The sequence below is a fragment of the Mizuhopecten yessoensis genome, unplaced genomic scaffold (assembly GCF_002113885.1).
Source record: "Mizuhopecten yessoensis strain PY_sf001 unplaced genomic scaffold, ASM211388v2 scaffold11055, whole genome shotgun sequence".
Lineage (NCBI taxonomy): Eukaryota > Metazoa > Mollusca > Bivalvia > Pectinida > Pectinidae > Mizuhopecten > Mizuhopecten yessoensis.
In genome coordinates, this window is record NW_018408856.1 from 531,860 (window position 1) to 548,054 (window position 16,195).

Genomic DNA, 16,195 nt, shown 5'->3' on the forward strand with positions numbered 1-16,195 from the left:
GAGTACCTTATTAAGACCAGAAGTAATTTCAGGAGCCATAAATCGTTGCTAAATTGACTTTAACTGAGGTTTATTCTGCAAAAGGGATATACAGTATCCTGCCCATTTAAACATTGTGATTCCGCAACCTGGGAAGATGTCGCGAAACCAAACATTATATCTACATATATACACCACATACTGGTATACAGAGGATATTTGATGGTTTCTCATTGAATACCAAATAGATTTCACGAATAAGGCAGAATACCAATATCTTTTCCATGAGTGTGAAGCTGATTTTCCTCAATACATGTTCCATTTCCAAACAGTCAACACTGACCAGCAATAATGAAGATATTTTTATATTGCATATTAAAAACATGTTATGGTGTTTGGGAATATCGTGTAAGAAATATATATCTTACAATGTTAGTGTCTATTTTGTTGACTCTTTGAAAATAAGAATGATGACATAATTACAAGAATGGTGATGGGGCTTGATTTAATAGAGAGCTTCGAAGGACGAAGTAAAATGGCCAACACAAAGTATATACCAACAGCTCCCCCCCCCCCCCCCCCCCCCCCCCTCCTAGAATAGAGATTTCAATATATGGGGTACATGTCTTGATAGGAAATTGCATAATTTCCCTAATTCATATACAATATTTATCCGGAAATAAGCCCATGGATACCAACTGCAGTTAAGCTAAAATGCCAACTATGTTATTTTTATTGTCTTGTAATATTATAAACCCACCTTATCACTTTGAGTCAGAATTAATGTATTGGTCCTCTGAGCATATTACAGGATACATATGGTATTTTCTTTCTTCCCCCCCCCCCCCCCCCCCCCAAACAAAAGTTGCAGATTGCGATTAGTAAATTAGTGAGACTGGTAAGGTAAATTCAGTGAAATGTAGGCAGCCCTATACAAGAAGTGTGATATCGTCTTCGCAATAAAAATATGTGAAAATATGTTTAATTGATAAAGTAAATATGCTAAAAGACAATTTCATTCCTCTTAATAGTAGCCATCCTCAAAATTCCAGGTGTTTCGCTCTCTTACATTCTCTGCATCTCTGGAATATGTCATAACGAAATCAAAGGCTCGGTGTGTGCCAGTTTGTGGATGATTGAAGAAGAGTATTTTGATTCCTTGATGTCCATCAAAAGAACCACGAAGCAGCCTAACGGTAAAATCCACCAGCAATGAAGCCGGGTGTCGCCTCTTGGTAATCTTCAAAGGACAGGTATAATCCAAGCAATTGGTCTGTTTTTTTAAAAACTGGAACCAATCAAATACCTTTCGTAGTGTCTTTGATGTTGTCATGACAAATTCCAGAGGTGCAGAGAATGTAAGCGAGTGTAACGCCCGGAATTACGAAAATGGATCATAGTACAATGCACTGGGTACCTCTAGATTCAGTCTTACTCTTCAAGAAAGATTAAAACACATCTCCATAGAACTTACATAGCCATAATTTGCTGATTATTTCTTTACACATGTATTTAATACTGGCAATGCCTGTGCCTAATCCAATTGTGTTTTTTTGAATACAATAAAATTGATTTGAAATGAAATTTAATACTGACGTAAGAACCAGAAAAAAATTGTACTATTACTAAGAAAATAAAAAAACAGGAGAACCATAATTCAAGGTCAGGTCATGAAAGGTTTTTGAGTAAACCAAAACGCCATTAATCTTCCCTCATCTTACAGAATAAAAGTTTTTAAGGATTTTGTTTTATCTACGAATAATCATCTAAAATTACATATCTCCAGGAATTTTTATCAAAGTTTTTTTCTGGATTATCGGAATCTGGATTACAGAGTTTTCAATGTACACATGTACTGGTACTGGTATTTGTGGGGAATGAAATGTATTATTAACTTTGTGACCTATTAACAATTTAACAACAAAGCCCACAGTCATCTCCATACAACATGTTTGAGATGACGGCTTTCTGATATATATATATATATACTTACATAAATAATGATATAATACAACAATGCTCTAAATGTCATTGGCATATTTCTCTATGTAACTTAAATTACAAGACAAATTTCAAACATAAATCAGTTAAAACAACTGTTCACATGACACCAGCATAATCTGTCGCTGGAGAATCGTTCTACGTCGCCTTGTCATGACGTCATTTACGATGGCGTGACACGTATGAGTCTCTTCTTCACGTCGCTTTTTTCTATGGGGTTGTAAGCACCTCTCCGAGACACTATTTTCTATCGAGTTATAGCTGAATAAGATCCCTAGAATTTTTTATTGTGCGCAAATCAGCTTCCCACAATGCTGTTTCCTATACTGATGTTGGTGAATTGACTACCCACAATGCTGTTTCCTGTGGCGATGTGGGCGAATCGACTACCCACAATGCTGTTCCCTGTGGCAGGGGGGGGAATCGACTACCCACAATGCTGTTTCCTGTGGCGATGTGGGCGAATCGACTACCCACAATGCTGTTTCCTGTGGCGATGTGGGCGAATTGACTCCTCACTATGTTGTTTCTTGTGGAGATGCGAATCGACTCCCCACGTTGTCATGTTTACGCGACGTTGTCCGCAAGAGTTTGTGCAGGTGTCACTGGAACCTCATAATACAACAATACAAGCTAACAGTTCCCTGTCATTAGCTGGTTTCATTTGGGTCACCAAATTTCTCAAACACTCCCTGTACATAAGTTGCCAAGGTAGCCGAGTCCATAATTCTCTCCTCTGCCACAAACGGATGCGTCAGGAGCTCTGCATAGTTGGAGCGATACTTAACATCCTTCAGCAAACTGTCAACAAATAAAAAATAAAAATATTACCATCCTTCAGCAAACTGTCAACAAATCAATACTTTTTTTAGAAAAAAGGTAAAATCTGTTAAGTGTCAACATCACCTTTTCTATATTTTTTTTTTGAGTATTTGCCAAATACATTTGTACAAATCAAAAGATAAATATATCTTAACATAGTTTTGATTAAGTAGATGCAACAAAAGAAAATGAATTGTAAAGTGTTTTGACTTAAGGATATATGTAACCTTATTTTGTGATATTTTGCTCCTTTCCAAAGAGTTCCATCTAAAAAAAACCCACCTAAATCATTTGGCATTGGTAATTTGAACTTTTGAATTATTTATGGGTAATATGGTGATATAAAGTAAGGGAAATAACTCTCGCTTAAATTGCAGTTTCAAAGGGAAAGATACTTGTAGCCTTAAATATAATTAAGTTTAAAGACTATTATCATAAAAGTGGATTTTTCACGCCTGGTAAAGTTTGCGTCGTCACCATTTAAACAAATTGCAGTACAGGATTTTATTTTTTCTGGCCGTAGTTCTGAAATCTATACATCTGATTTATCTATAATCTGTACCATCTACAAAGAAATATTTGTGTGTGGATATTTTGGTACTAATTTACAAAAAACAAAAAAGGTGAACATTTCCACACCATGAAAATAGCCATTTTTACAGTATATTTTCAGGGGCAAACATCTATTTATTCAATAGTTCACACCAATACAATCTGGAAACAGATACAAGGTACTTCCATTTTGTGCTTTGAGCTTAGGCCAAACAAATTTGATTATTTGGTTCTCAGGCCCGCATGATTATATTTAGGGCACTGCATTGCCGATTTTATCATGAAAGTAATAAAAAATAATTGGTCCACATGCCGTTTTTGCTCGTTAGTCACCCAAGTCCCGAAAACGTTTGAATAAAGATAAGGATTGATATACAGGCAAGCGTTAAAATGATATGACTTATTAGTCTTGTGTACAAATGGCGCTCATTTCGGTACAAATAAGGAATGGGGGGTTCGTGATTCTCGTCTGAAACATCATGGGGGGATTTTCGGAGGCTTGCTCTATGACAGGTCTCTACACAACTATAAAAAGACAAGGTAATGCCCACAATGAACGTTTTACAAACTACACAATAAAAACACCCTCGTCTCGTTTTTGCAATGTAAAATGAAAAAAAAATAATACCGCCCTGCCGCATCTCTTTTGAAAACAAGAGGCCCAGGGGCCTTAATAGCTCACCTGGTATTTTATTTTTCAATTTAAAACCTGCTGAGTACCATTCAGGTTTATCAAAGGAGTACAAGTAACAAAGTTGCATCTTCCATTTATAAATATTCAATTCCCTTTGCCCAAAGATTCTCTAAAACAAGTTTGGTTAGGTTAAAATCCCTTCAACGGTACAGAAGGAGAAGGATCTTTAATGTTTTCCTCTATTTCCCCTAATGGGCCCCACTAATCTGCCCCAAAGAAGGGGAATCCACACACCTCAGTTTAAACAAAATTGATTCTTTTCTCCCTAAGCATGCTTCAGACTGCATTTGGTTTAAATCCCTTCACTTGTATAGTAGGAGAAAAAAAATCCTCTATTTCCCCTATTGGGCCCCGCTCCTATGCCGCCAGAAGGCCCACACCCTCCGTTTATACAAACTTGAGTCTCCTTTGTCCAAAGATGCTCTAGGACAAATTTGGTCAAAATCCTTCAATTGGTTGAGGAGAAGATTTTTAAAGATTTACCTATTTTCCCCTATTTGGCCCCGTCCCTCTGCCCCCAGGGGGACCATACCCTCCGTTCATACAAAACTGAGAACCCTTTGGCCAATGATGCTCCAGACCAAATTTGGTCAAAATCCCTTCATCGGTACAAAAGGAGAAGGATATTTGATGTTTTCCTCTATTTCCCCTAATGGGCCCCACCCATCTGCCCTTAGAAGGAGGCCCACACACCTCAGTTTATACAAAATTGATTCTTTTGTCCCTAATCATGCTTCAGACTGCATTTGGTTAAAATCCCTTCACTTGTATAGCAGGAGAAAAAAAATCCTCTATTTCCCCTATTGGGCCCCGCCCCTCCGCCCCCAGAGGGGCCACACCCTCCGTTTATACAAACTTGAGTCTTCTTTGTCCAAAGATGCTCTAGGACAAATTTGGTCAAAATCCTTCAATTGGTTGAGAAGAAGAACATTTTTAAAGATTTACCTTTTTTCCCCTTATTTAGCCCCGCCCCTCTGCCCCGAGGGGGGGCTATACCGTCCGTTTATACAAAACTGAGAACCCTTTGGCCAATGATGCTCCTGACCAAGCTTCAGACTGCATTTGGTTTAAATCCCTTCACTTGTATAGTAGGAGAGAAAAAATCCTCTACTTCCCCTATTTGGCCCCGCCCCTCTGCCCCCAAAGAGGCCACACCCTCCGTTTATACAAACTTGAGTCTCCTTTGTCCAAAGATGCTCTAGGACAAATTTGGTCAAAATCCTTCTATTGGTTGAGAAGAAGAAGATTTTTAAAGATTTACCTATTTTCCCCCTATTTGGCCCCGCCCCTCTGCCCCCAGGGGGGGTTATACCCTCCGTTTATACAAAACTGAGAACCCTTTGGCCAATGATGCTCCTGACCAAATTTGGTCAAAATCCTCTGAGCCATTCAGGACAAGTAGCATTTTAAAGGAAAAAGTTGCCGGACGCCGGACGCTGGACGCTGGACGCTGGACGACGGATGCTGCACCATGGGATAAGCTCACTTGGCCCTTCGGGTCAGGTGAGCTAAAAATTGGCCTGAGAACCAAGTCATTCATTTTATTTTGCCTTATGAGATTGGGGCAGCATATTATTGTAAATGTTCTGCCTTACCATTTTTTGACAAAATCATCAAACTCTGGCGAGAACTCATCAGGGGGCAGATTTGGTGGAGGATCCTGTACAACCTGCTTCAGCTGTTCAAATGGTGTCTTCCACGAGGGGTAAGGGAACTTTCCTGTCGCTAACTCAATCTGTAACAAAATACATTGATATCTAAACAAATGCCATCTTCCATGATATTCAGGGGAAAATTTCCTGTTGTTAACTTAATCTGTAACAAATTAACTGATACCTAAACGAACAACATCTTCCATGAGATTCGGTAAAAATTTCATTTTGCTAAAATAAATCTGTAAAAAAACCATATTCCTATCTAGAGAAACAGCATCTTTCATGTGATTTGGGAATTTTTTTCTGTTCCTAAATCAATCTCTAACAAAATAAAGATAACTAGACAAATTGCATCAATCAAGTACCGGCAAGTTGGGGTTTTCTTCCCAAAGCTAAGCAAATCTGTACATATTCTCCCATAAGGAATACAGGGAAATTTCCAGTTGTTTCACTTCCCACAATCTGTGACAAAGCCATTTCCATATATCTTATTTTAACAAGTGGTCTCTTAAGAGAGTTTGGTCTCTTGAGCATTACTTACCAGTGTTATACCCAGACTCCATACGTCTGATTTGATATCGTAAGCCCTCTGACCCTCTCCTGGGTTGATGCGCTCGGGCTGTAAACAAGAAAAGAAGTTTATGTGTATATGTAAACAAGAATGCATTGGTAAGTGTGCTTATGGTCTGTGCATTGTAACGCTGAAACGGGTAAACTTTTAGTTTGTTACATTTGAAGAGATATAGAGTAGATACTTAACACTTTCAATCACATAACTGACCATTTTTTTATAACTAATTTGGATTACTGCAGATTGCAAGTTGTGTCCTTGAGCAAAATATTTTACCCTTATTGCTCAACCAGCCTGTAATGGAGTTCAATATCATCTGGGTTGGGCACTACAGTATCTGTGCTGTAGAGTTCAAATGGTATGGCACTGTAAAAGAGCTGGTTGAAAAGCAGAACCACAACAAGAAGAATACCAATACAGTCTGCAGTAGACATATAATATAAGCCCACTCACATATCGTGTGGTCAAACAGTACAATGAGCCTAAGCAAGGCATTCCCTACTCTCTCTTCATTGTATTGAATGCGTATTTCTCTTACCCTGTACAAGGGTACCTACACTTTACTGGGCGAGATATCCTTGTCTCACCCTTAGAGTTGAGATGGGTGGGTGGGGGGGGGGGGGCCCNATCATGACGTCACGTCAACCCTGAATTTAGCATGTAACGTTATCATTACATTGTGTATATGATACACAATGGGAGAACAGGGTAAGAGAAAAAGAATTATTCACCCCCTTTTGGGTGAGATAGGGGAATCTCAAACTCCGGGAAAGATTCTTAAGTTGCCAAACACTTGGCAAAGCCTCATATTTGACAACTTAAGAATCTTCCCCCTCAGGTTGAGATTCCCCTATCACCTCCCCCAAGGAGGTGAGGGATTCTATTATTCTCTTACCCTGTACCAGGGTACCTACATTTTCACTGGGTGAGATATCCTTGTCTCACCCTTTGGGTTGAAATGAAGAGATTTTTATGTCTTAACAACTGTACAACATCATGTCAACAATGTATTGACCCTGATAAGTAACTGTTGTTTCTATTTATGACAGGATAAACAGGGTAAGAGATAAGGAATCATTCAACATTTAGGGGGCAAGATGCGGGATCTCAACCCTAAATCACTCCTAAAGTCACCAAGCACTCAGCAAAAGCCTTTTGTCTTGCAACTTCAGGATCTTTCTTCTCAGACTGAGATCCTTCTAAATCAACCCCAAGGTGGTGAAAGATTCTATAAGTCGAAATTCTTGGATAGAATCCGCCTTAGAGTAATATTCTTAAAAGCAGATATGGCACTACATAAATGTTGTGTTAACAAATCAAATACATTTCAAATGTTCTATTTCAAAAAAGGAAACAAAAGTTTTCACTTACAGCCATATAGGGCTTGCATCCAGCATCCATTGTTTTGGCAACTGAATCGACAAGGTATCCACTGATCCCAAAATCACAGATTTTCACCTGGCCTTGCTTGTTAATAAGGATATTTGATGGTTTAACGTCACGGTGTATCACACCCAGTTCTTTCTTCAGGTAATCTAATGCTTTCACAACCTGCCACACGATAAATAAACAATGTATTATGTTCATAAAGTCAAACCTGCCCAAGCAACCACCTCAATCAAGAGACTACCTGTGTTGAGAGGCCACTTTCAATGATCTCTATTGCAGTGATTTCATTGTGATTTAAACCTGTATTATCAGATCATCTGCATTAAGAGACAACTTTTTAGGTGGTCTCTTGATTCAGGTTTGACTATGTTTTGTATTTTTACACCACCGAAAAATTATATAACTTAATAAAGGTTGTTTGCGTAATTTCTATGTTGGTACAACAAGCATTTTTTTTTAAAAACTGGATCCAAAGCATAAAACAATAGCTATCATATAAGAACAAAAGACATCTTTCAAATTCTTGGGTGTCCATTTTTTTTTTTTGTCTCCAGCTTCAGATATTAACTTACGGTAGTGTCAGGGTGAAAAATGATCCCTACAATTTCACACAATTTCAAACTTAATAGATACTGGAGCCATATCCGATTTAACAAAAGTCTCTAACAGTTATTTACAGCAAATGTTCTTTCTGACATAAGAATTTCCTTAAAGCAATGAAAAACGAACCGATTTCATAACCGTTTTTTTTTTTTTAACCCATTTTCAAAATTGACTTTGTCTGCCAATAGAACACATTGAGGTTTATCAAAACCTAATAATCACCTCATTAAAAGTTAATAGCAGTGGAAATAGATAATGTATAAACACTTACTGAAAAGGCAATGACACGCACCACGTCCTCAGGTATTCGGTCACCTTTCTCACAAATTTTCTTGTAGAATTTATCTAACGATGCATCCATTACCTCCATACATATCCATACATCCCCCTGGAACAAGTCAAATCAATCATGTAACTAATACATCTCATAATTTTTTTCTTAAGGAAAGGTTTTGCTTATTTTTGTTTGGTTTTTACTTCTTCACAACACCTAGAGTCATATAAAGACGGATGTCTATAGGGAGACATCCTAAAAAGACAGAAGATGGAAAAGACCGAGAAGATGGAAAAGATGGGAAAAGACAAGGAAGGGTTAACTGCCTAAATGTATCTTCTACTGTTTCTTCACTTAACCTTTTCATCACTGTAGACCATTATAGACTCATCCAGATCAATGCATCGTTGAGTCTATTAAAGTTATTCAGGGGTGAATGGGTTAGTTTCATTTTACACATACAGTAATTTGATTTGAAGATTTAGACATGAAAAGCAATATTGCTTAGAGACACACTATATTAATATAAATCTCTGGCAAAAGATCTGGTGCAGTTTATAATTAGGTTCTAGATTTTGAACCTTCGCCTATCAGCCAGGAAGGGGAGACAATTCAGGTGAAATTCACCAACTGAAGAATATCTAAAGATGTAACCAAATATACAGGTACATGTAATTGAAATTATTGGTTCTATTTACTAATAAGAATTATTTATGGATAAGAACAAACAGTTACATAGGAAAGAAACCAACAACATTTCATGATAACCTATTCAAAAAGGTATGCATTTCTTCCATCCACAAAAATTGAACACTACAAAATATTACATACGCTACTTACAGGTTAAAAGTAAGATGAAAGGAAAATAATCATATTTTACTAATCAGAAATAAAGAATCTAAAAGTAATTTGAAAAAAAATATGCAAATTTTGTTTGCAGCTCCTTCACTTTGAAACAAATATTATATTGCTGTTATATTTCTATGAGTGGTGCCACAAAAATTTATTACACACTATAAAACGTAAAACAACACATAATATGGGCCAACCAATATGTCGAGATATATAAATGATTTCTTAAAGAGTTGCATGAAAATATTGGTCAGTTTCCCGTTAAATAAGAAGCAAATTTTCAGTTTGATAAAAAATTCTTCCGAAGCTAACTTTGGTAAAGTAGCTACCATGAAAAAGTTTATCTGGTCAGTTATCTCCCTTTACCTACCTCACGGAACAAAGCACCATAGAAGGTGACTGTGTAAGGGCAGGATCCACTCCGCATGGAGATATCCAGGTCCATTAATAAACGCTTCTGTTCCTGGCTGTTCACTGTTACTGTGATTCTCTGTAAATCATCAAAATTGCCTTAGTGTACTTGTCCTCAAATGAGCCCAAGGGGGCTAACACATCATATCTGCCCCAAAATAGGGGGCCCAAATAAGCCCAGGGGGGCTAACACATCCTATCTGTCCCAAAGTAGGGGACCCGAATAAGCCCAGGGGGGGCTAACACATCCAATCTGCTCCAAAGCAGGGGGCCCAAATAAGCCCAGGGGGGCTAACACATCATATCTACCCCAAAGTAGGGGGCCCAAATAAGCCCAGTGGGGCGCTAACACATCCTATATGCCCCAAAGTAGGGGGTTTGGTTAATTACAGGACGATGAAATAGCACTTGTTTGCATTTCAGCTCAATTGTAATAGATATGGGTGGGCTTATTAACAGGCATGGGCTTATTGCCCGATAAATACAGTATAAATATGCATGTTTTAGTGACGGTACATTACCTCATTCACTCCTGAAATTTCATAATGAACTATTCAAACTTTGAATTGGAAGAGTTGAAATGTGTCTTCAGGGGTGAATGAGTCAATAAATCTGTGACAATTTTACCAATCCATATTTTTGAAAGCAGGCGTTAAGACTTCCTCAAACTTACTCACTAAATCTGGTCAAAACAATACCTAAGATTCCCCTTCTAACACAGGATATTATTCTTATATTTTGTATAATGTAATACATACTGCGAAATCACTAATTCGTTGGTTTTTTAATTTTGTTGATTTTATGGGTACTCTCCATCCACAAATTCATAGGTGCACATGTACAAGGTATTTACAAGTTTGACACAAAGTTATTCTCTATATGAGCGAGTACTCGTAGTTCACGCGTTCATGTACACATGCAATGGTGTCTTATCCTTTAGGTCCCAAAAAAATCTGATTTCACAGTAGCATTTATATTATTAAAAGACAAAATAACTTTCCATAATACATCTCTATGAAATCATCCCACAAACTTTAATTACCATTACATTTTTTTGTATTATGCATGGGATGAAGTATTAAATATAGTAGCTTTCATTGGACTTACCTTAACTGCTAAAATTGTGTCACTTTTAACATGTTTCATTTCATCTACCACCCCATAAGCTCCGCGACCTAGATTCCTCTTGAGTATAAGGTCGCTGGCCTCAATCACGAATTCTTGATCCCGAATCTTGATGGTTGCCTTAGAGTCAAGGTCACGTGGGGGCCTACAAAAAAGAAACCATTAAATACACCAAATAATCAATCAGGTCATGGTTTAGTTTGTTTTATTTAGTTTATTTAGCGCTGAAGCACCGTTAGGAAACTTTTTAACAATCTGCACTGATGCGCACGCTGCACAGAGTACGCGAGAGAGGACGCTACATTATACAACGATAGGTAGTATATCGTCCTTTTAAAAGCAAAGATAATTTAAGGATGTGTGTAAAGTATATGTGTGTGATGGAAGCAGTAGGTCAAGAGTATTTGCCTCCGTTGTGAAAGTACAGGTCTGATGCCGACATAAAGAGTGCTTCCTCACTGTTATACTGTGCTGAAGGCACCCAGCACAGCACACTACCCTGTCACATTACACTGACAATGCACTAACCCTAATGCTGTTTAGCAGGGAATAACACCTACACTGTACCATTTGTAAGGACTTTGGTATGTCCTGTCAAACAGAATAAACAAGGGTTAAGTAGAGTAAGATCCTATATCCTCCCTCTATTTGTATAATGATAGGCTTTTACACCACTCGACCCTCAATGTGGGTATGATATTTACACTGCAAAGCATACTTGTATTTTCAAGCTACCTTTAAGTTGGTAACCTAGCTTCATAGGTTGGCCTGACTGTTAGCATTCTTTGAAGTCACCCAAATAAAGCAAATACCTGTCTTTAGAGGGAAGTAAAAGTCACCCATATAAAGCAAATACCTGTCTTTAGACGGAAGTAAAAGTCACCCAAATAAAGCAAATGCCTGTCTTTAGAGGGAAGTAAAAGTCACTCAAATAAAGCAAATACCTGTCTTTAGAGGGAAGTAAAAGTCACCCAAATAAAGCAAATGCCTGTCTTTAGAGGGAAGTAAAAGTCACCCATATAAAGCAAATACCTGTCTTTAGAGGGAAGTAAATGTCACCCAAATAAAGCAAATGCCTGTCTTTAGAGGGAAGTAAAAGTCACCCAAATAAAGCAAATGCCTGTCTTTAGTGGTAAGAAAAACTATGTTCATTACAAGAATAAAGAAAATGTGCCTTTTCTGTATAGATTTGACTGTGTGCTAAAACTTTGATAATGCAGGCCACTCATGAGCCAGTTTTCATCAAAAGTGGCAGAATTGTGAGATACCTGGGTCCCTGAGATAGTTTTGTACCAGAAAAGTCTGATATGTCCCGTAAATCACTGGTCAGATATATAGTGGGACAACTGGATTAGTGGTACCGGGAAGTTGGATCAAGTAACGAGGACAGTTGACAACTGGATTAGTGGTACCGGGTAGTTGGCTCAAGTAACAGGGACAGTTAGACAACTGGATTAGTCGTACCGGGTAGTTGGATCAAGTAACGAGGACAGTTAGACAACTGGATTAGTGGTACCGGGTAGTTGGATCAAGTAACAGGGACAGTTAGACAACTGGATTAATGGTACCGGGTAGTTGGATCAAGTAACGGGGACAGTTAGACAACTGGATTAATGGTACCGGGTAGTTGGATCAAGTAATGGGGACAGTTAGACAACTGGATTAGTGGTACCGGGTAGTTGGATCAAGTAACGGAGACAGTTAGACAACCGGATTAGTGGTTTCGGGTAGTTGGATCAAGTAACGGGGACAGTTAGACAACTGGATTGGTGATAGCTGGGTTTGCATTGCATACTGTGTATTTCAGCCATTGTTTAACTTTCGCGTATTTCGCCCTCCATTTATTATGTGGGCAAATTTATCATTATAGCAATATGCAAACATCAGAAGTATAAACATATCAAACATGATTATCAAAGGTGATCAAAATAAAATCTGATCACCAAGGTGATAGGGTGGTCGGGTGGCGCAGTGGATAGCGCACTTGCCTTTCAGCAAGGCGGTCGGGGTTCTATTCCTCGATCGGATGTGAAAAGTGGGTTTTCTCCGGGTACTCCAGTTTTCTCCCACATTAAGACCCCCGCGCGCTAACATCCGGGCCAACAAGAGTGATTAATACAAGTTGAAATAACTTGTTTCATAATTGTTGTAAAATAAATAAAGGTTATATTTTAAAGGTGAAGGGTGAAGTTAAAGCTTGGCAATAAAGTCTGACATTTTCCCAGTGTACAGTATTACTGAAAATGTACATCTAACTGCAATCATTTTGTAGTCCTTTATCTTTAAGAAATATTCAGCCCTAATGGATTATCTACAGAATTATTCCCACAGTTTTAAAAAGAGGCCTTTGGGAGTTTTCATTGTCAATTCTAGGAATAAGGTTAACTCATTCACCCCTGAAATTTCATAATGAACTATTCCAACCTTTGAATTGGAAGAGTTCAAATGTGTCTTCAGGGGTGAATGAGTCAATATCATCTTGCAAATAAGTAATGCCAAACAAAGTTTACTCGACTGATATCACATTGTAATAACAATTATTGTATTTTGAATATTATTATTTACTAGTTTTTATTTTGGGGACGTTCGCCCCCCTAACCCCCTCCACCCCCACCCCCTATATATAGACATCTGGCAGCTGCCTGAATTATTGCATTAGTAATTAGGACAAATACACCCTGTATACAAATTTCACTGGTAACCAAACATAGACAATTTCCCCACATACACAAATGGTACCATGCATACAGATATATACTAGTGCATATGTATGCTGCGTAGCTCACATAAATGGATCTATATATATACCTGTTAATTGCAGACATCTGATGTCAATATTTTAGGATCGTAAGAATCACACCCAGTCTCTACATACATATTTAAATTACCTGGTGAAAAGTTTAGATGGCACTGACCCCTGAAGACCTTAAAATGAAGGTTTACGCGACTGAACTCCAATGCACATTTGTATATCGATTCAACAGCTTTACGACAAATTAAACAACAACAAAAAAAACCATAACAAATTAAAAATTAAATGAAAAGAAAACTTTTCTTACAATTGTAAATGACTACCTTCAAATGATATACGAAAAAAAAACCAAAAATAAACCAAAAACAAAACTATCTTTAAATTTGAAAATTTGACTTTACATACATTAAGCTGATTATATAAACACACCCACATGTAAACCACAAGTATGTGCAGTCTTATATCTTCACCGACACTGGCGGCAAGCTTAAGGAAGGTGTTGATCACATATTTTGTAAATGGTTTTGCTGAACTTCACATTCACTACAATCAATCAATCTGAGGACAAATCAAAATAGGGTCTAACATTTTTTTTTAATTCAAAAATTTGAAGTCTACAAATGAGTGTTTATACTTACGTCGGGTTCGGTGGAGGTTCAGGTGTCTGCACAACAAACCCTGGGGGGCGTCTTTTACCTGTTAAAATTGAAAGATAAGAAAATATTTCACACTGATTTTTAACACAAATATTTACTATCTTAAACAATTAATATAGATCATAAGTATATGCAGAGTTGTTTTTTTGCACAATGCTAGTACGTCAACACCTGAACTCATTTACCCCTGAAGACACATTTGAACTCTCCTAATTCAAAGGTTGGAATAGTTCATTATGAAATTTCAGGGGTGAAAATAGTCGATACCTGAAATAGATGAAGTATTTCTAGGAAATCTCCATTGTTTTAACTTCAGGCTGTAACTGTGTAATTTATTCCTGAGTCTACTTCGTCATGATGGGGCTATATCCATATATCACTCTTTTAAACAATTAAATGTACATGTTTACATGGATCTAGAGTATAATTCCAGGAAAACAGGTTTCCTATGAGGCCCTAACTATATTATATAATACAATAACACAGAGTGGTAGCTGTCAGGAAAACAAATATCTGGAAATTTTTGCAAACAAAAAACGTAAATGATGTTTGTGTGTATACACAAATAAATAAATGACCAAAAGACCCAGTTTCTTGAGCTTAATTAATAAGCTCATCTTTAAGGGTCTTCATGAGGTAACAGTAATTTTTGTAGATTTTTTTCAGGCAATACCTGACCATCTCCCCCAGCCCNGGAGTCCAACAGAAAAATGTGCGAGTCCAGGAATATGATCCAAGTCCTATAAATCTCTGTAATGTAAATGTTGCCTAGACCCGTGTACCTTATGGTCTTAAATCAAGTGTCAGTTCAAACGACATACTGTATTTCTACTTTATACCTTGTACTGTATTTCTACTTTATACCTTGTACTGTTTTTCTACTACCTTGTACTGTATTTCTACTTTATACCTTGTACTGTATTTCTACTTTATACCTTGTGCTGTATTTCTACTTTATACCTTGTACTGTATATCTACTTTATACCTTGTACTGTATTTTCTCCTTTATACCCTGTTTGCGGCTTATTTTCACAAGGGCTGAGGATTTTCAAATTATTTTGTTAAGATTTATCCTTCTGCATAAATTTGTCGCCCAGTCGATTTCACTTTCATCAGTTCAACAAATTAAAATATAGAGTATTTATGATCGGTAATGTACTACAGGAACTAAATCCTGTGGCCAGACCATAAAACTTAACCAAATTGTAGATACCGTAGGTAAACCTCTGTTTATAATATAACTATACCATTGACAGGTCAGCAAGTGCAAGGGCCCCGCAATATGTGCCAGGCCATAGCCCCTCAGGAACAGTATAACTTATACCTGAAAAAATCTTCTGTAATCCATATTGCACATCTACATTTCAGTGTATCCCTTTGTCAAATTTCAGAATGATTACCTGGTGTAGTCTTTTGGATTCCAAGATAATCTCTGTGATCGAAAGTGTGGACGACAGACAGACAGACAGACAGACAAGACTTTTAGGAAAAAATAATAAAGATGAAATATTCAAATAAACAAAATATTTTAATTAACAATAGTGTTCGGGTCGTTCAGTGGATAACGCACTTGCCTTTCACCAAGGCGGCTGGGGTTCGATTCCCAAATCGGACATGAAAAGGTGTGGGGTCACCTTCCCAACCATCTGGGTTTTCTACGGGTATAGTCTGGTGTTCTGAGTGTGAGGATTCCAACCCTGGACTTCAGATTGTTATACTATCACTCTAACCGACTGGTCTACAGAAGTAGTCTGGCTCAACTAGTACTGTGCTATATATAGTCATATCCAAAATGAAATTAAGGGGAGGTAATTACTGTATACGGAGATCCACTGTACAGGGATCCTTAAACATTTATA

The 16,195-nt window shown here is 37.6% G+C and overlaps 1 protein-coding gene across 2 annotated transcripts in view; it reads right to left on the reverse strand.

Moving 5' to 3' along the window:
* Positions 1-816: 816 nt before the first annotated feature.
* LOC110465116 (dual specificity mitogen-activated protein kinase kinase 6-like) overlaps positions 817-16,195 on the reverse strand; it is a 34,630-nt gene continuing 19,251 nt past the window's right edge. For both annotated transcript variants that reach the window (XM_021520711.1, XM_021520710.1), the window contains exons 2-9: positions 14,319-14,376; positions 10,911-11,073; positions 9,763-9,882; positions 8,538-8,654; positions 7,646-7,825; positions 6,245-6,322; positions 5,644-5,783; positions 817-2,781 (exon numbers count right to left, since the gene is read on the reverse strand). In XM_021520711.1, coding sequence (XP_021376386.1) covers positions 2,631-2,781; positions 5,644-5,783; positions 6,245-6,322; positions 7,646-7,825; positions 8,538-8,654; positions 9,763-9,882; positions 10,911-11,073; positions 14,319-14,376 — 1,007 coding nt within the window. In that variant the 3' untranslated portion in view covers positions 817-2,630. The remainder of the gene's footprint in view (positions 2,782-5,643; positions 5,784-6,244; positions 6,323-7,645; positions 7,826-8,537; positions 8,655-9,762; positions 9,883-10,910; positions 11,074-14,318; positions 14,377-16,195) is intronic.